Source organism: Exophiala aquamarina (assembly GCF_000709125.1).
Source record: "Exophiala aquamarina CBS 119918 chromosome Unknown aczIA-supercont1.4, whole genome shotgun sequence".
NCBI lineage: Eukaryota > Fungi > Ascomycota > Eurotiomycetes > Chaetothyriales > Herpotrichiellaceae > Exophiala > Exophiala aquamarina.
In genome coordinates, this window is record NW_013550584.1 from 396,557 (window position 1) to 416,794 (window position 20,238).

General features: G+C 45.6%; 6 protein-coding genes across 6 annotated transcripts; 2 read left to right on the forward strand and 4 right to left on the reverse strand.

The window, feature by feature from the left end:
- Positions 1-405: 405 nt before the first annotated feature.
- A1O9_05262 (uncharacterized protein) lies at positions 406-1,136 on the reverse strand (the record flags this gene model as incomplete). Its single annotated transcript, XM_013404481.1, has 3 exons — positions 406-678; positions 738-778; positions 839-1,136. Coding segments are annotated over 3 exons (612 nt in total), but the record flags the coding sequence as incomplete, so codon positions are not given.
- A 2,923-nt stretch (positions 1,137-4,059) lies between these two features.
- Positions 4,060-5,263, forward strand: A1O9_05263 (uncharacterized protein; the record flags this gene model as incomplete). Its single annotated transcript, XM_013404482.1, has 2 exons — positions 4,060-4,354; positions 4,401-5,263. Coding segments are annotated over 2 exons (1,158 nt in total), but the record flags the coding sequence as incomplete, so codon positions are not given.
- A 1,128-nt stretch (positions 5,264-6,391) lies between these two features.
- A1O9_05264 (uncharacterized protein) lies at positions 6,392-7,300 on the reverse strand (the record flags this gene model as incomplete). Its single annotated transcript, XM_013404483.1, has 1 exon — positions 6,392-7,300. The coding sequence occupies one exon, from the start codon at positions 7,298-7,300 to the stop codon at positions 6,392-6,394; it is 909 nt and encodes a 302-aa protein (XP_013259937.1).
- A 1,307-nt stretch (positions 7,301-8,607) lies between these two features.
- Positions 8,608-8,841, forward strand: A1O9_05265 (uncharacterized protein; the record flags this gene model as incomplete). Its single annotated transcript, XM_013404484.1, has 1 exon — positions 8,608-8,841. One exon carries the CDS (start codon positions 8,608-8,610, stop codon positions 8,839-8,841), a length of 234 nt encoding a protein of 77 aa, XP_013259938.1.
- A 1,731-nt stretch (positions 8,842-10,572) lies between these two features.
- A1O9_05266 (uncharacterized protein) lies at positions 10,573-12,412 on the reverse strand (the record flags this gene model as incomplete). Its single annotated transcript, XM_013404485.1, has 2 exons — positions 10,573-11,001; positions 11,051-12,412. 2 exons carry the CDS (start codon positions 12,410-12,412, stop codon positions 10,573-10,575), a joined length of 1,791 nt encoding a protein of 596 aa, XP_013259939.1.
- Positions 12,413-18,052: 5,640 nt separating this feature from the next.
- On the reverse strand, positions 18,053-19,466 carry A1O9_05267 (uncharacterized protein; the record flags this gene model as incomplete). Its single annotated transcript, XM_013404486.1, has 2 exons — positions 18,053-19,106; positions 19,171-19,466. The coding sequence occupies 2 exons, from the start codon at positions 19,464-19,466 to the stop codon at positions 18,053-18,055; spliced, it is 1,350 nt and encodes a 449-aa protein (XP_013259940.1).
- Positions 19,467-20,238: the final 772 nt, after the last annotated feature.

Sequence of the window (20,238 nt, forward strand, 5' to 3'; positions counted from 1 at the left end):
ATGCATAAGGAATTTTATGCAGTAGCAGAGGGGTAGGGTATGACAATGAGGTTTAATTAGCTAAGGATGTCTCTCTGAGGGGTAGGTATAGCTGATCGCAAGGGGCCAGATTAGGCTCTCGGTGTGTTTGCTCAGGCAGCGCTCAGTGATGCTCAGCCAAAGGCTCAGTTCAAGCTCAGGTTAAAGCGGCCTTCGATCACTCTCTAGGATGAAACCGTAGATGGCAATTAGGTTTTTCGTTGTCGATTAATCTAGGTATTTAGCTTCACCTTGTGATTATATATCCCTGATCACTGTAGTCTCAAAAATATGTTATGTATAATTTCAGGCTCACCTTTCAATCTGCACAGAGCATCTTTCGGCAAGGTATTTTCTCAACTTCTCCATAGACCCTATATAGTCGGCATCGCAAGAAGGACTTTCAATGTGTTGAAACAATCCGCTGACAAATTCGAATTCATTCCCGCATGTAGGGCACTTGTACTTATACTCATCATCCCATTCGTTAGTATAGTAGCGTGATTGATAGCACCCAAAGGCCCATTGATCGATATCGCCGAGAGTAATACCTGACGGGCACGTATCGGATTCGAGATGCAACATCATTGCGGAGACGGTTGCAAACTTGCGTGTACATCCGTGACATTCTTTCGATCGAGGGAGATGTATTTGTTTGTGCTACAGTAGACCGATGGTAAGGCGGAGAGCCCAATTCTTATTAGTCGATCGAGGCTTACCATTTGCAGATTATTTTCGTTGTCAAACTCTTGCTCACAATCTCCGCATTGATTGTGGTGCGACATACGATGAGACTTGAAGTTCTCAAAGGTGCAGCCACATTCGAAGCAATACAAATGGGATTCCGACATGTGAGAAATTAGGCGGTCTTTTTCGCTCTCGTCACAGCCACATTTTGAACAAACCCAGTGTACATCGGAATCGCGCCTGTGTGCTTGGTATGCTGATTGAGACACGAACAGCCACGTGCAGCGTTCGCACCATTCTCCCTGATGGCAAGTAGCCTTTCGGCAATGCTGCAGCAGTGCGCTTTCAGAAGTGAAAATTCGCTCGTCGCATGACATGCAGGCGAAACGATCTAAGCCTCCATCTATAGATATTTGATTATCCCTAGGCATTTTTGGTATACATATAGACTCTTCATCTGGATCTACCGTGTTGTACTGTATGTAGCCACTCTTTTTGTTTGTGTTCAATATCTAGCCCCTCATTTGACGTGTGCAACCCTGATTGGTCGATTCGATAAAGCCTCCAAAAAGCCACGTGACTGTGATGGTGTCCTCGGTTCAGCCCGTGCTTAGTGTCTGCCTACGCCCTCACGAGCTTTTCCCACACGCTTCAGTGGTTGCCATCCCGTCCCCAGGCATGAGTGCCTGGGGTGGCGACCTCATCCGTAACCGGGTTCGTAACAACTATACCCTTTCGTAATGGCTATTATATAAGGAGGGCCTACTCTAGAAGACACGATTTATTATTATAATACTAAAGAGAGTATCCCTAGGGTTATGTAATTTAATCCTCTATTACTTCCTTAGGATTATCCGGTAGTAATAGATTTTACCTCGGGAACGCCTAGTCTTACTAAAATGCTCATTTATAACTAGGTATCAATTCCACTGAGCAAGTGAATAGGAAATTCTAGGGCTCTCTACTGATCTGACAGCACTTAGCAATACCGGTAAATTTTGGATGCAGCTAGAACCTAGGAAGCTCTTTTGGAATAGTGCGGGCCAGGGTACGTTATACTTTATATGTGATTAATCTCTCTTTAATTAATTAGGTTGGGGAAAGGTAGGGTACTCATTTTTCGGAGTGTGGAACTACGGAGCTACCTTATTTATCTTCGATAACTGCAAACCTTTCAGCGTTCACTGCCTGTTAAGCATTCTGAATCGATGTCCTACTACTACGCTTTGTGCTTCTCCTCTAGTACGGCGCCAACGTACGCTTCGAGATTCGAAAGATTATTACCGATTATATCCCCCAAAGTCACTTGAGTAATACTTAGCAGCAGGTTAAGCTCTTAACTCTGAAGTAATCAGTCAATGAAAACAACTCTCGAAACTTAATATTCATGATTGCTATAGTCAAACCGAAACTATCCTATTTTGCGGTAACTTGAACGATTGACCTGCTCAGCCCAGGCCCAATGGGGAAGCCTGTACCTAGTACCCCGCTAAATGTAATCGACGCGGATGGGAGATAATGCTCTCCAGGTGAAGAAGGGGGTATAGCCCTGAAAATCAGGTCACTAAGTGAAACTGAGAGCTTCTTCAGTATCTTCGATAGCTCTATTGACGAAAACCGCTGCGTTTCTAGGCCACAGCACTAACTTATCGTGAATGGTAAGACTGAGACCTTGTACCTCACCCGAGATAAGGGGCAGAAGAATGAAATGGGCTATTTCTGGTTTGTAGGAAGAGCTGATGATGTGATTAACTCGGCTGATAGGTAAGTCCTGCGCAAAGTTTTTATGCTTGTTACAGTTAAGCCAGATGTGCTAGGTCAGTTTGAAGTTGATTCGACTTTGAAGCGGCATCCTGCCGTGACAGGATCTGCGGCTATCTCCTCTCCTGATCCCAAGAGGGGTTAAGGTTTTAAGGCATTTGTTGTCTTAATAGACGATTATGCCTAGAGAGTGAAACAAGGTTTGGATGCTCTAATAAACGAGTTGCAAAAATTTTGCAAATCAAACGCAGCCGCTTATAAGTATCTTCGTAAGATCTAATTCGTAGACTCGGACTTCTTGCTAAAGACCATATCTGGAAATATACAGAGAGACTTACTAGGAAAGATGGAATGGAAAGATGGATGACTCACAATATGGACAGCTCTGCACATGGAATAAGTCCACGATCGTTCATAAAATGAGGCTTTCAATGCTCAGGAGGAAGTGCGAATTTTGGAGATACAACAACTATAGCAATCACCAGGGATCAGTAACCACAACTTTTGACCTTTGGTCCTTTTCTGTTGGAACCTCTGTGCACTCTTTTATAGTAATTGTCAAACTTAATGTTTGACCACTAGAATCTTTAAATGGTTGATATTAGCACAATCAGAAATTTCCCCAACGTTTAGTTTACCTTTTGTAGTTACGTCATTACTTGCGATATTCTTGACTGGGAATATCCTTCCAGTAATTACATCAGACAGGTTTGAGGCGTTTCGGGAATCCCTTCATAAATTAAGCGAGAATTGCGGAGGTGGAAGGCGGGGTAGCCCACCGTGGGCATGTTTCTGTTGATTTCTTTAATCTACATACTCGGTCCCCGCTCTTCTTTCCCAAGCCAGTCTTTGTTACAAGGACGATAAACTTTTTCAGATCGAAAACCTTTTAATATTCGAACATGTTTTTGACTAGTTCAATTGGCGCTAAGCGTCCACATCGAGCTTGCTTGAATTGCCGGTTAGTTGATTTGAAATATCCCCCCCAATTCAAAGCTTATCGGAATCTGCTCTACTCACTGTAATCCACCATCTAAGAATAAAACAGACGAAAGAAAGTCCGTTGTTACGGGGAACGGCCAGTATGTGGTTTCTGCGCCCGTCTCGGCCAACAGTGCATTTATCCTCAGTATCCGCGAACAATGCAGCCAGAATTCCCCATTTCGCAAATACTTCTGGTACAGAATCATAATTACTTCGTGAGCTCAATCTGAAATATTGGCTGCTAATGGTATTGCTGATTACTCAACAGCCATCTTTTGATATTGGTGACGGTCAAGAGGTCAGCGAAATCCTCATTGAAGAGGATCTAATAAGGTAATAAGATTTCGTTCGATTAAGATGTTTTGCTGATAGTGACTCAAACCTGATGACAGGTGTCGACCAAACGATATAGCTCCAAATGAACTCGGCTCTTCCGCTGATAATATTCATTCCAACTCTTTCAATCGAACCTCTTTTATTCCTGCTATAGAATTCAACCATGACTTGGAGCCCACTGAGGGGCAGGCATGCGCTAGAGGACCGGGGTGGTCTTCTAAACACGGCAACCCTTTAAATAGAATGCTCACTAGTACCAGCCAACAACTCGCGGTGGATACATATTTCAAATATTGTCATGGTCAACCGTATTCGATGTTTCACGAGGAGACCTTCCGGTCAGACTTGTCTAGGAGCATTCTACCTCCATATCTCATACTTGCAATTGTTGCCAGTACTCTTCGATATTCACAGGATCCATGCTACAAAGGCAGTCTATGTTCAGCATCCAATGAATTCGCAGCACAGGCCTGGCGTGCTATCCTTGTGGAGTGCTTTGAAAGCGAGAGTGGCCCGGACTACCGTACGGTACAAGGAACCATCCTCCTCGCCATCCATCAATTCGTCGGTAAGCTCCCTAGATAATCGGGCATTTGCTTAAATAACACAGCTAGGATGCAACTATCGGACTGCGTGGATTCGTATTGGTATGGCGATTAGCATTGCGCAGTCGCTAAACCTGATGAGTGAGCCGCCCAATTTGGCGAATTCAACCCGAGAAGAGCACCGCAGGACACTGTGGTCAATTTATATGTTGGATAGATTGGGCACTTGTGGTACAAGTCGTACTGGGCTATTTCCAGATTCGGCATTGAGGCTTCGCCTCCCATGCCCAGAAAATACTTTCCGAGACTGTTTGCCGAACGATTCACCAACACTAAAAGTTTTAAATGAGAGTCCCGCAGATCAGCTAGGTAATGTTAGCGCCCTAGCCAGAGTTATATTGCTTACATCAACTTTAAGCTGTATTGCGGGTTTCTCCCTTCAGCAGAGCTGGCAAACCCAAATAGAATCACCGTGGACACACAACTCAGAATACGCTAAACTGATCACAAGACTAGACTCACTTTCAACTTACTTTGACAAACGTCAGGCATTTGATCCAACTAGCTGGAGCTCTGGTGGCCGCGAAGATTCGAACGAAATCGCGCTGTGCATATTCTCACACATTCTTTATCACCTCTGCTATTGCATATTACAACACCCGTTCGTATTAAAACGGCGACACGGCCCGAATGATGCTCCATTTCCAAGCGACTTTCTCTCTAATAGCCTCCAAAATAATTGGCAACACGCGCAAGATCTCACTCATACCCTGTCATATGCCACTCAGAAAAAGATGCCCACCTGGTCTTCGTTCTACGCCTACTGCTCGCTTGTGGCAGGGACAATCAACTGTCTCCACTGTCTTTCGGCGGAAGAAAGCATCCAGAAAATGTCAGAATTGGCCGTTCAGATGAGCTTTTTGTTTCTGGACAGACAAGCCAAACTATATGGAAATTCGGCCCAAATGGTAGGTCTTTTGAGGACTATTTCCTCCTGGAACCCTACTTACACTCACTCTTCAAGTTAGCAGCCCTTAGGGATTTTGAGAAAGATGCAAAAGCGTTACAGCATTTGGTCGATCCCGCTGATCAAGAGCATGTTCTCGACGAAGGCGATGACGATGGTCTTTACAGGCTCCTTGATTATAGCGCACAATCGACCAAAGCAACGTCCGAAGACATGAGTCAGCAAGGAACGGAGCTGCCCCTTTTGAGCCCTGCCAACCTTGATGCCCTCGATCTCCTCGACCTCGATTTTAATTCTTTCGACAATTTGACTCCCGGAAGATTCATCTGAGTGGGTACATAACGGAATCTTAACTAGCCCTTTGTTAAATTCAATTTTATGTGTATTCCGCGCAGGTGTATGACAGATTTTGAATCTATATTTCTAACTTCTCTACCCTTTCCACTACCGCCGGTCGTATGTAAATAGTTTTAATTCTTTTTTTCTACTTCATTTTCTAGTGAATTATCGTGGATTTTATTTGGATTTTTGGTCAGGATATGCAAAAGGATTTAAACCTCAAAACCAACCGACAGAACTGTTCCACACCGGGGGTAGAACTCAATAAATAAGCTCAGAATTCTTGAGCTGCTTGCGGTCATGAGGAAAAGCCAGCACTAGGACATGGAGTGGCATGGTACGTTGGAGAATTTTTCCGCCGGTAGCGCATCATAAGAAGCCTCGGATATTGCCAGCAAGTAGAACAGCAATTCGAACTGCTTGGGCCTAGCCTCCTATCAAATCTACGATCGCATTTAACTACGTGCTGACATTGACGAGTTTGCCATCAAAATTGCCGGTTGTGGAACTGATTGGTAAATTAATAGTTGAGTGACCTCTAAGGCCATGAAAGTTTTATTGTACTTACTGCTGTGTTTGATGCCTAAGCCATGAGAAATCGGGAAGACTTTGCTGGAATAAAACCACAAGACTACATATCCAGCTGAAAATCAAAGTAATAATAAGCAGTTTCGCCTTCAGATTGCTAATTCGTGATTAATTGTGGGTTGGATTCCGCGAAATACATTCCAGGAGCAAGCGAGTGATCCTAGTTCTAGTGCTTGTATTTATCACCCACTTTTTCGGCGATCGCATCGAATAGAGGTTTCGCACTAAACCATCCAGCTTGAGGGCTACCAATTGCCTTGTAAGTAAAAGCTGCATCTTCATCGTCAATCTTTATTGTGACCTCACTCCGCCCCCCAGCAGCGGCGTCCGCCAAGAGTTGTCCATGGCAGCACTTATCGAGGCTCACAAACCAGAAGACCGCAGCCTCTATCGACTGCCCAACAGTCAAAATACCGTGGTTTTGCAAAAGACATGCCTTTTTGTTACTGATTGCTTTTGCAATATTTTCACCTTCTTTTTCGTCAAGCACGGCGCCCTTAAATTGATTATACACAGCCAAATCATTATAGAAAACGCAGCTGTCCTGAGTTATAATATCAATTGGCCGGCCCAAGGCACAGAATGAGCGACCATAGAGACTGTGTGAGTGGGCTGCACAGATTACGTCAGGACGAGCCTTATGTACTGCGGCGTGGATTAGATATGCGGCAGTATTCAGCAGTCGGTTTGGCCCGCCACCAATAACGTGTCCCTCGTGATCGACGAGTATCAGGTCCGAAGACTTCATCAATGAAAACGCAACGCCAAAGGGATTCACCCAGAATGTAGTAGGATCGACAGGGTCGCGCACAGTGATATGTCCAGCAAAGCCTTCGTCGAAGCTATTTTGAGCAAAGATGCGGAAGGCCAATGCCAGGCGTCCCTTTAGGTATTCGCGCTCTTCAAGTTTATCGGTGAACCTGGGAGGTGATGGAATGAATAACTTCTTTGTTTCGGTATCATTCTGCGGCGATGTAATTTTATTGGTGACAGAAGCTGGGCTTGGTGCTTCAAGCTTGTCGGAGCTCAGATAGTTTCTTGTTGTTGTAATGCGGGCCGCAGTACAAGTGGCCATTGTGATTTGGAGTAGTAGACAATTAATTGCGTTGTGTTCTGAATCGGAGAAAAGATGAGATATGAAATATGAAATATCGCTTCATTTGTGTAGAGATAGGATATATGTAGATTCAGAACACATCTAGATTATTGAATGCTAATGGCCAAGTGTGTTTCTATAGTCACAACACGTCCGAAAAGCCAGGGTGGTTTCTTGTCTTCTGACTAGCAATGTCCACCATATGTCATTGGTTCACTCATTGTCGACTACCTTTGCGATGATTATGACTGATCAACAGTGTTTCCAACGTCTCGCTGGGGGTTTAACGCAACAGTCGCAAGCCAACTAAATATTATTGGTCTAACGTTTTGGTCCGCCCTGCAGCTCATTAGCCGTCGTCTTGGTGTCCGTCTCCGTGGCCCTTTCGGGCCACAACGCCGTCCCCACACTTCTATATTAGGCGTCCATTCCATGATTATTCTTTCGGCTAGAATTTGCGGCGTGGCAGACCCTTGTTGCAGAACTGCTAGTCACTGCGAAGCATTGCTTATTCATTGGCAGACGGCATAGCCTGGCATTCCTCAAATTTTCATTCAATTCCAAAATATAGGTCGTAGTGTCGACTACTTCACCTCTCCGTTGTCTAAATTGATGCAAATAGACTTTAGAGAGGGTACATATTGAGATCATATAGTATCACTATTTTTCTGCTTAGGTGTTCTCTTCTATGCTTTAAACCATAGGTCTTACTGTATTACTCACATCTAGGAACCCAATATGGCTTTGTCGCCCATTCATTCTCAACAGTTTTCTACTATGCCTCGCCTAATTCATGGGCTGAGTGAGCTGCGGAAAGCGGATATTTGTAGTAATTTTGCATCCGTCGTCTGTCTGTCATCCCCCTTCCTTTCCACAAGCTCGTGCCACGATTACTCATTAGAACTTAGAAGTAGTCTTAAGTTCATGCGTGCACATTCTAGGCCTGTAGGTGACCGTCTTGTTGCAAGCAGTCTAATTTTATGAGGATACGGTCCGTGCACTAAGAGACCTTGTCTGGAACTCTGTATCCAACAGGCGGAGATTTTGCGGGTGCCAGGAATACACGAGCTCGAATGTTGGAAAGACATATGTACCTAGGGCATGTATCAAGCAATTATAAGTTAGCTAGTTATCACTCCCTATCAAGACACTGCGTCCTACTCCTAAAGCTTATTTACAGACTCCCACAAGATACCTTTACTTCTACATGACAATGTCACATAAGGAAAGCATTGTTCAGTCTGAAGAAGGCAGCATTCATCTGGAAGGGATGAGCGAGACCGAAGATGGGTCTCGCTTCCAATGGCTCTGAAGAGCTGGATATTGAAAAAAAGGCCCTTCGCATAGCCGATATACGGTTTGTACCGATACTTGGACTACTCTACACTGCATCTCTGGTGGATCGTAGCAACATGTCGGTAGCTACAATATCTGGTCTAGATGAGAACGTAGACCTGGACCAAGGGGATCGAGTCTCTATTGCTCTACTCGTCTTCTCCATTGGATATATAATCTTTTAGATTCCAAGCAACACTCTCATGCAAAGTGTCGGAGTAGCAAACTGGGTTACCGGAATCACGTTTGCCTGGGTGCTTGTAGCTCTTGGAATTGGCTGTCTGTCTAATTTGGTTGGTCTATCAATCTGCCGTGTAATTCTTGGTATATCTGAGGCTGGATTCTACCCCGGGTGATGCCAGAATCAATCTGTCGAATGCAAATATAATGATGGCAAAGGTGTCTATCTGGTCGCTTCCTGGTATGAAAATGGGAAGTCTAAAAGAGATGAGCCTTTTGCTATTCCACTTCAGCAGCATTAACAGCATTCGCGAACATATTTGCGTACGCTTTTATTCAAAGTGCTACCAAAACTTCCTACGAAGGGAGTCTCGCTAGCATCGTCGCCATCATAATTGGTTCGTTATCGTCGATTTTCCAGCGTCAGAGCAGGACAAATTTTTGTCCCTAGAAGTAAAGCAATTTGTATTGGATCGAGTAGTAAAAGATTGAGGAACGAAAAAAAAAAAAAGAAATCCTCCTTACAACGGATCTTCGATTCATTGAATGATTGGAAGGTGTGGCCCCTTCTCTCTTATGTATATATCGGCCGGTATTGGGGTATACTCTTTTAATTCTTCCTTCGAAGTTACGATTGTCCTAAAGGATGGATTATCGTAATCGTTAGGACTGGCTTTCCGTTTCTCAGCGCCTCTTTCCAATTTCGCTGTTATTGAACCATTCGCTGTTGCGCGGCTCGCAGACAAACTGCAATCTCGAGGACTTTTTGTCATTTTCCAAGCATGCGTTGCGATTACCGTTCTTTGCGTCATATCATTTGTGAAGAGCCCAACCCCAAGGTACATTAGAACATTCCTAGGAATGGTAGGAGTTAATGGAGTAATCCCAACAGTAATAGCTTACCAACAGAACAGTATTGTTTGTGATTCTAAGCGAGCAGTGGTCACGGCAGTTTTAGTCATGACTAGCGCTGTAGGTGGTATTTATTATTCCCTCGTTTTCCGTCAATGGGTCGATCTGAGCTATAAAGGAGCGTTTTTTGAAAATAGAAATACTAACAATGTCGAAGGACGCACTTAATTATTTTCTCGGCATAGTCGTTGTTATAGCACTAAATACACTCACTGTGGTGCTTACCATGGTCACCATGCTAACGCTAAGGTGGCAGAACAAGTTAGCTAATAAGGGAAAGAGATTTCCCAGTATCCCAGAAGGATTTAAATATCCTTATTAAATAACAAAGCCACTAGGCATGCGTGGGGATGATTGTGGCTTATCCTTTCAACGAAACAATGCTAAGGGAATAAGGGTGCCGCATATTGTCTAGTATTCTTTGTGATTCAAAAGAGACACTTTGCTCTACAACTATCATTACCTGCTCAATTAATTATGCTATCTGTGTCGTATCTAATAGCCATTCACCTCAGCTTTACTTTTTCACTGTATAAGTATTTTTTGTAGCAATACTCGACGAACATTAGTACACCCGGTTGTATTGAAATTCAGTATTTCCCTGCAAACCTTTGCAATATAAAACAAGCTGATTGCGGCAGGAGAACTTTGCGAGAGCATAAATAAGTCAATATTATCTCCACCCTTCTTTGCATTGCTAGGTGCCGGCGGAGCCACGTAAGCGTGACGGACTAACGCAAGCATTGGAACACTCAATGCCTGTCGCAGAAAATATTAATAGAGTGAATTTACAAACTCTTGATTCTAAATTCCTATAACAAGAACTATATTTTTGCGCGGGGTGAATTAAGCCTGGCCTCCCCGAAGACAATCCTCATGTCCGAGGTCTGTAAATTGGCGGAACTCCTCCTTGGCTTTAGACTCATACCTTCACACTTGCCTGAAAACCAACACTCCCCTACCAACTGTGCCACATCATTTCCATCTGTTGCTGCGTCGATGATTAGAAGCAAGCCTTGCACAATGTCAACAAGCCTTGACATGATGTCGCGAGCGTGTATCTCAACGTCTAACTTTGGGAGATCGACTAATGTCTGCTTAAAGTCGGTCCACCAACGTGCCACGGTTTGGATGTCAGGACCATGCCCGGCGTTTTGTTCTAGCACTTCGGTAACCCATTTGGACAGGGCTCTCATTACATCTGTTCGATTCTTGCCGTATAAGACGCGTAAAATGGCGTCGTCAGCCATCATCTGGGCACCTTTGTCAGTACAGAGATTGACGAGATTACCGCAAACTCACATCAGTAGTACCTTCCCAGATGGGTACAATATTTGCATCACGATAGAGTCGGGCTATGTTGAACTGCATATCGTCGTTTTCAAGGTAGCCTATTCCACCTAGACACTCCATGCATTCTTGGAGACCTGTGATTCCAGTCTTTGCACAGTGCCCTTTTAGTAGCGGTGTGAAAATCCGTAAAAGCCAAACTGCCATCGGGGTGTCTGTCACGTTCGGTAATTTTCCCATCTTATTCGCTCCTTTCCCTTGCTCACCATCCATTTTCGCGATTTTTTCTTGCTCAGCACAACCAAGAAGTCCAGAAACGAAGAAAGTAAACAGAACATTTGCACGATACTCAGCGTGCATCCGGGCAAGGTTCCGCATAAAGCCTGCTCTCTCATACAGTGGTCTTCGGCCCACCACTCGAACACGGGCAAAAGCTCTGACAATCCCAAGGCCTCTCCCCCAGAGTCCAACTGCCGTAGCTGAATTGTGAACTCTTGCAACATTAAGAACCGTAGCAATCTCCTTCGTTCCTCTACCTTCTTCGCCTACCAACCAACCCCGCATCCCTTTTATCTCTAGTTCTGCCGTTGGTAAAGCTTTCGTTCCTAGTTTGTTTTTCAGTCTTTGAATATAAACCCCGTTCGACGCAGTGTCAAAACCCATGGCATCCTTTTCCTTCAATGCTCGTCTCATCGGTGCGTAAAATAGACTGATTCCTTTCTGAGTCCGAGCAAGGAGAATTGCCATGTTAGCGTCCGTGGCGCTACTGAACCATTTGAATCCATCTAAGCGCCATGGACCAAGCGCGTTTCCATGCGCATCTTCTTCATTTGATTGACAGTTTGGTGCATATGTTGCAACGGTCTCGGTCATCTTCACATCACTTCCGCCTTGTCGTTCTGTCATCCATTGACCAGACGTCCATGCTCTTTCGCCGTCTCTTGATAACAACCTAGTATACGCATCCTGTAAGACCTGTCTCTCACCCCCAAGTGTGTTATCACTCAGATGTTCGCGAAACAAGCTTGCCACCCCGTCAACAATGAGACTAGGACAGTTGACCCACGCACTACTTCCACACCATAGGATGTATTTTGTGCACCAGTAGATCCTCGAGAACTCCTGAAAGGAATTTTCATATGGGATAGCAACTATACCTGCTTCAATTCCCATCCGCTGCAAATTCTTCCAACCGTCACTAGTTATGAGCTCATCACGACGCTTGCCCCAGGTGTCCCACGATTTGACGTAGGGAAGATTACGTTCAGCCTCAAGAACCCAGCCAAGCGTCTGACGACTGAGAACACGTTCACCAAAAGCAGAGAGATCGGCTTGTAATGCCTCTTGCACTCCGTGTGGTAGGAAGAGCTTCATCGCGCGTCGTAGAGCCGTATCATCTTCATACTGGTTGAGAACCTGCGGAGGGCTTTGGAAAAATCCAGCTGTGGAGCTGGATGGAGCAACATGATGAACATTTGAGGTAGTGGTGTCAAGCTTTCCTGGTCTGTCCACGGAATTGATACGACTTTCAATGGTATAGGGTTTGTTGGCCTCCCTGTATTCTAGACGTTCTTGATTCTCAGAAAAATGAGGCATGAAGATAGTGATGTCAATTTGTACCAATCAGTAACGGTGGTAAGAGTGAAGTATCGAATACAGGAAGAGTCCATCCTCCACCACCAGCAAGCCCCCTCCCTTCTACTTATATCCTTGCGCTAAACTATACAGTCATCCTCCATGAACATCATTCAGCCGCCTAAGTTTCGCTAGCCACTTGGAGGAATTAGACGAACCACGGCTTGTAGTAAGACTTGTGCAAACGTTACTGCACGTACCCGAAAACGGGCATGGCCGCGTCGGGTTATGAATCAGGCTAGGCTAGGCTCCGTGCTGGTGCTCCGTGGTGGCACTCTGTAGTCCTCCGTCCCCACTTCATCGCTCTGCATATCATCATCGAACAATGAATGAGAAGATTCATGTGATTCGTTTCGCAGTCGTGGAAGGTGGCGTACTGTTACTAAACTCAAGTCTAAGCAAAACTGTTGGCGCACTCGACTAAGTTGCCTTCTGGAAAACACTCGAGCATGAATGAGATCTCTGTCTCTTTCAACGGGACTGTATCGGGGCAGCGAATGTGGCCAGCGAATGCCAAGAAAGAGAATGCACTAATGCAACTTTAAACGGCGTCACACCTAAATTAGTATGAGCACCCGTTCCTCATCCCATACCTCATTTTTGCTCCTATAAACCACCTATATAGCCTCGCTCGCGCGCCTCAGTGAACCTGGCTGTGTACTGCCTACGCCGTTTAGGCCGTAGTGCCTCTAGTACTGGCGGGGCTGTAGACGCTGGGGCCTCATTTAGCGTATATATTGGCCTTGGAGAGGCCTCAGGTGACGGCGTACGCCGCGGACGAGGCCTCTCAGGAGTCCTTATTGCTAAGGAGTGAGGTAGAGACTTTAGGGGAGTCTCAGGGATGCTCTCAGGGACTACTTCCACTATAGTTTCTATAGTATTATTCCCTTCTTGCCATAGCTGCGGCTTTAATAAGGTATTTACTAGTTCGCTTGCTACGGCTTAGTCTCCTACCTCTTCCGCCTTTATAATTTATAGCCGCTCTTCCTGAATCTCTCTTCTACGCGCCTAATACTATTATTATATAGCCCTTTTACTAGATATAAGAGCTCGCGCGTTAGTAGGCCTATGGCCGCCGTGGCGAGCTAATTAGCCCTCTCGGCGGGCGCTTGGTTGATAAAAGGGACTCTCTTGGAGGCGTAAGTTATCCTAGGTAACACGGAGGAGACTCTATACCGCTATATTTAAGAACTAAGTAATACTCCTCTCTACGCCCACTAAACGTAGGTTAAATATATATCTCTACTTAGGGTCTAGAGTGCCTCGTATTGCTACTAATTGTGTAATAATCGATGAATCTACCTTATTTATAGGCGGTTTAAGAGGTTCTTGCGTATCCTAAGTAGGATAGAATGGCACCTAATCCGTAGAATAAATAGAGGGCCCATTTAGCCACCAACGCGGGTGGACTAAGGTCTTTAGTATCGGTGAACCCTCGGTGTACGCCTTTTTTAAGTAATGGGCGTAGGCAATGCTAAACCGTAGTAAAATCTCACAATCGCAGCTATTTTGCGGTATTTCCAAGTCTCTTCCTGCGCGTATTTACTCGTCTAGAGTAGCCTACTCTCTCTCGAGGCGTTTTACAGCGAATTTACTAACCGTTATGCGTAGTAATCGAAAAGGAGGACCTTGGGCGAGGCGAGAGTAATTGGTAGCGGAGGAGGCCTCGTCTAAGTCGATATCCTTGATTACTGAGTTAATCTTCGATATCAGCCTTTTCACGGAGTCCTCCAGTAATAATTGAGCATTTACTAGCTCCTTAACGGTATTATAGTATGACTTAACTCTCTAACTTGCGGTAGAGCCTAAATTAGCGTATTTATGCGTATATAGATATACTACCTTTTGCTCCTTTAAAATCTATATATCCTATAAGTATTTTATGAATAATGGGCCCACCGCGTAACCTAGTACTTTACGATTAATTGCGAGTACCTCTAGAGTCTTAGATTATAAATATTCCTAGTATTTAGCCCTATAGACTAACTTTATATTATCCTAAGGAGTACCGAGATCTCTCATCTTTTTCTCCATCGCCTAAACTACGTACTAGTTATAAAATTACTATTTTACCTTAGGAAACGCCGTAGGAATCGAGGCTATAAGGTCCTTTAATTAGTTACCGATAATGACTCGAGGAGGTACGTAGGACGCCTTAAAAGGCCTTAAAAAGTAGTAATCCTTAAGGCACTTCTAAAAAAAGGTATATAAAGCCTCGTCCTCCTTAAGGCACTAGGAAAAGCTAATTGAGAAGGTTTTACCGCTATTTAATTAGCTAATAGTAACTAGGAGAGGTATTTTAAGCCGATTAGTACTAAAAGTACTATCGATAATAAGGTAAAAATTACTAATAAAGCGCTGTAAGGTACTTATTAATTTAGGGTGAGTAAACTAGGCTTATATAAGCTTTCTACCGAGTACCTTACTCTACGCGTTAGTTAGTACCTTACTCCTAGTTTAATAAATCTACTTATTTGCCTATAATTCGGCAAGAAAGCTAAGTATCGATTTATTACCCCCGTCTACTCGCTACTTTCTCACTATATTATAGAACTCTCGGCTAGATAGATGTACGGCAAAATCCTCGCTTTCCAGGATCCTACGCGAGTCCGAGTACACGATTTTAGTATTGCGGTGAGCTCTAGCCTTTACTAGGACCTCCTGAAACTTAGGAATACGCAATTTATAAGTAGGATACGCATAAAGTAGATTATTAAGTAATTCGTGGCCTTCGTAAGGGAGTAAAACTCTAGTAAGGCGCCATTCTCTACCTTAGTCTTTATCCTTTTTATCGATGAGTAGATAACTAACTCTAGTACGCTATTTACACCTAGTTTAGCGAACATTAGTGCTCTCTCGCTGGCGCCGTGAGGTGACTCTTCCTTCTAGGTTACGAATTACTCTATTTTCGAGCCTACGGTAATCGCGAGTCTCCTCGCCGTGATGAATATAGAGAAGCTCGAATCCTAGCGTTTTAGTATTGCCTCCTCCTTAATAAATAATATCGAAGCCCTAGACAAGCGAGAAAAGGTGAAGGCGGGCCTCAGCGGCTTTGCGGCTCTCGAATACCTCTCCCACAGCGGGTTCTTACCGCCAGGCGGCTGGAAGCGAGTTTACATGCCTCTCAATTAGTACTCGAGAGTGCTTAAAGCACCCCGCAGGAGCAGCCTAGGCAAGAGAATCAGCTATATAAGGAGTCATAAGAGGAGGACTTGAAAAGAGTAGGACTAAACACTAAAAATGGCTATATAAGTAGCGTCGATGAGGTATGAGAGTAGCGGCGAGGTATTCTATCGATATCGATGGCGATCGATGGAATATTAGTTAATTTCACCGCAAAATCTGGTGGGATATCCATAACTTGGCATCAACTTGGCATTCTCTTTCTTGGCATTCGCTGGCCACATTCGCTGCCCCGATACACTCCCCTTTCAACCTTATGGACGCTGTTCTTGTTTATATACAAATTTATGAGGCATTTGATCTCCGTGAGCCCCTTTTGCATGATGTACAATCACTCATTGATTTCAAAGCATTGCAAATGCTGATACAATGGCATTTTTATAGTAGGAGTCACTGGAGTTACTCATAGCGTTTAGCATCCATTTTTGTTAGCGCGTCACGTGGTACGTGAGTTAGCACGCGCTAGCTAATTGGCGCTAACAAAAACTGACTCAAAGCTGTAGCTCATATATCTAATTCATTGTAAAGCCTCGGTAGAGGTTGCTAATGCATTTTACGCAGCCTTAATTTCATTCAAGGTCATAAAGAGTGATTTCTGCTTTGCGATACTTGAGAACCTTGACGAACATTATGATCAGTCATGGGAAGTGTCGGGGAATTGCCGCCAAGCAGAGCAACGTTAGCTAAAGTAGCTCCTTTGCCGATATCTAGCGGAGCACTCGCTCAGGGCCATTACTCCGGTGGATCTTTTATGCCTTGGCGTCAATAACTCCTTACTGATTACTTGGCAGCCAATAAATAAATGGTGGATGGCCTTTTTGTTGGTAAGAAGCACCTAAACTTGCCCATGGCACTGATTCGGAGAAGCTGGCTGCGAGCCATCCTGCAAGAACGCCACTGCGCTGACGGATCAGTGTATCCCTCGAGCTATTGAGTTCCGGACTCCATCTTGCCGGCGTGGTAGGGCCCTGCCGTATCCATGTTGGATTTCGACCACAGATATTCCTAACTATGCTGGTTTGTCGTGCGAAAATCATGGCCAACGAATAATTCTGAACTGGCGTAAGTTTGAAAATAAAACGATCAGTAAGGGTGACCCGTCGAGCGTCTTCGAGAAAGACTGATAGATGTGTTGAGGGGTTGACCTAGCAACACACATGACAGCCATGCCCGCTTCAGAAAGTCTTTCTAGGTAGTAACTTACCGACACAAGTGATGGCAATACGCGCACGTGTCCAATAGCTTCAGCGATCCTGTTTATCAGACTTAGAGCTTAAAGCCAGTGCAGGAAGTGCTGATACGTCGGCCCAGTCAGGAATCACATATCCGTTTATCGCTAGAGCTTGGGAGAAGTGCGAAGAGGACAAATGCTCGCCCTTCCCGACGGCCTAGTCGTTCGCGGTGGAGTGTTCTCCAATATAGCTCTTACTCAGAACCAATGGGCTGCCAACTGCGTAAACTCGACCGGCGTAACAGTTGTTAAGTCTAAAATCGGCACCAATGCCAATGAAACTGCCCACCATGATGAAGAAAAGCCTCAGACATCGATATCCACATCAGCCTCTGCCACCAGTGCTTCTACCGATGGTACAAGTTTAACCACAGGGGTAAACGCCGCCGCCGTCATCAACACCCAGTTGACTGGATTTGTTTTAATCGTTCTTGCAATTTTGACGGGTTTCAAAAACCCAAAGTGATCTGAATACTATTGGGAAAGTCTTCTCGTTGCGTTCGTTTGGGGGGAGGAGAGGCTTGAGAGGAATCCCACTATACTCAGCGCCGAATCTGGACCTTCCCCAAGTCCATATAAGTTTCCGGCCTTGGGGACCTTGCTGCTTTGCTTGAACTTTGACAAAGCCGTCTTGAGTTGTGGCTGTGCAATCCTGAATGCCTGTTGGAGCGCTCTGGGGGCGTGCGTTCAGCACTCTGGGCAGGGCTGTGAGCCTCCATACAGTTCCGCAACTTGGCCCCTAGGTTCCCATTTACAGGTGTTTCACATGCTCGGGGTGACCCAGTCACGTGAGCTTGGCCCGCCTTTTATTGCCAGGCGTGGCCGGGACGGCTACTTGGATTGAGACGCTGCCTGGAGGAGGCATGTGCTATCATCGCATGTGCCAATTTACTCGGTATATCATAATTAATAAGAGAGATAGCTCACATCCTTCTGAGACTGCACAGGGAACCATTATCGACCAACTAAGTCGACGCCTGCTTGATGGGATGAGCCCATGGAAACTTCCCAACCATCTGCTCCTCACCCTGTACATACTCGAAGACAGGTGTGCGAGCTAGCGCCGGTGCACTGCGATTCGAAAAAAACTTCTGAAGAGATTGCTTTGAGAGAATATGGCGGTCCACAAATTTGTGAGTTGCGTCCGACCACGTAGCCGCTCCAGTGGCTTGGCTTGCACCAGCGAGGCCTGCCTTGACTGTATCGAAGCGCGCATGTTGGTAGCCGTCAAACGCAGCCAAGATCTGTTCCTTGGTCGGAGAAGCATCCGGATCAGAGGCCCGGATAGCCTTGAAGGCGTGATACAGCTCATTAGCTAGTGCGACAACGTCGACAATGCCATTGTTACAACCGGCGCCGGTGCTTGGTGTGAACTTATGCGCCGCGTCGCCGACGAGAACGATACGGTCCCAGCTCCAATGCTTCACGACGCCCTCCTCGAGATTCACCATCCCGGCCTGGGTCCGATTGGTATAAGCATCCTTAATTGTCAACCCGCCCTCAATGATAGGTAGGTGTCCCCATCTGTCTACAAACTCCTCCTCGTCCGTTTGGTTGTACCGCACTCCGTCCCGCGTCGGCTTCTCCATGCGCTCGTACACGCCAATAACCGAGGTTTTCTCGCCGGCAAACAGCTGGAGAGTACAATCGTAGCCGTGTGTTTCGTTAGCATCCCCGGCTTTGATGGGAGGCAATGTTGGAAAGCGGACCCACATCGCTCGGTAAGTGGTGACAAACGGCTTCGCTTCATTGACTTCACCTTCAGTAGTGGATGGTGTCTGCAAGGCCGACGCCCGCATCAAATCCCTCATTCTGCTATGGGCGCCGTCGGCGCCGACAACCACGGATCCGGTATACGAAGTGCCGTCTGCACAAGTCACGGTAACACCGTCAGGGCAGGCAGAGACGTCTGTCACTTTCTTGTTGGGAAGTAGCTTGGCCTGCGCCTCCGACGGGAGACCGTCGTGTAATGTCTGCATCAGATCATGTCGGCTTACCACGCGGGGGTATGCGCCGTGGCTACGCGATCGTCGTTAGCCATATCTATCAAAGGGTGGAGGTTATTGGACGGGTGTGTACAGACTTCTCCTTGAAATATGTAAACCACAGGGTGTCGCCGAGATCGCGTCCGTGGTGATCAATCCGTTTGAAACGGCTCATCGGTGAACTAATGCTCTCGACGGTTGGGAGCAAGCCGAGCTGGCCCAACACACGCAATCCTATAGGGAGCAGGACGAGATTGGAGCCAGCATCTTCAACCATATTAGCGCGGCGCTCGAGCACGACGAAGTCAAGGTTTGCCCGTGAGAGCGCGTGCGCGGCTGTCAAACCGACCGGGCCTCCACCCACGACAATGACTCTGAATGCAGGCGGATTCATTAGGAATAGTGCTGTACAGTTGGAACGCTTATTGGGTAGGAATAAGCTCCGTGGTAGTATTGTTAATTTGCTGTTAACTTAAGATCTCAATAAAGGAGAGGATACACCTCGGAAATTTGCCAAAGTGTCGCTGACTGAAGTATTTAACTTACATCAAAGATAAATACCCACCCTTATGTTACGAAGCCATACGTTATACCTATCTCTCCTCAACGGTCACACGAAAGCAGTAGGTACACTAAAGGCTATTAGTCGAGAAATTAGACATTCGTAATGGTCTCGCTCAATGGGCTCAAGTGCAGTGACCGGCTTCCAATCCATTATCAGCCCAGTGCATGCCAAGTTTGCACATTCCAATATCAAGTATTCACATGTCGACACAAACACTAGCTCGTCCGTGACTAGTTGTGGGGTCTCATGTGTAGGGTCTGAATAAGCACAGGGCTTGGTTAGCTTGGCTGTGGCTCTAACGATTGCTGCTCTAGAACAACTATAGTCCCGAAAATTGTAGGAGTCCTTTTCGTACGCTATCACAACGGCGACTAAAGCTCACTTGGGGTAATACGAGCACTCTTGTCGCCTGACCCCTAATAAATAGCTGACAAAATTCTTAGCATTATTTATCCCGCCGAAATACACCTTCATTTTTGTTACTAGTCTCCAAATCGTGTCTACTATTCATTAGTCATATCCACGCTCAAGATAGGTAATTCATTCCAAACGCTACAAGATGGTGCGAACCGATTGTTCAACAGGGTCGACAACTACCGGT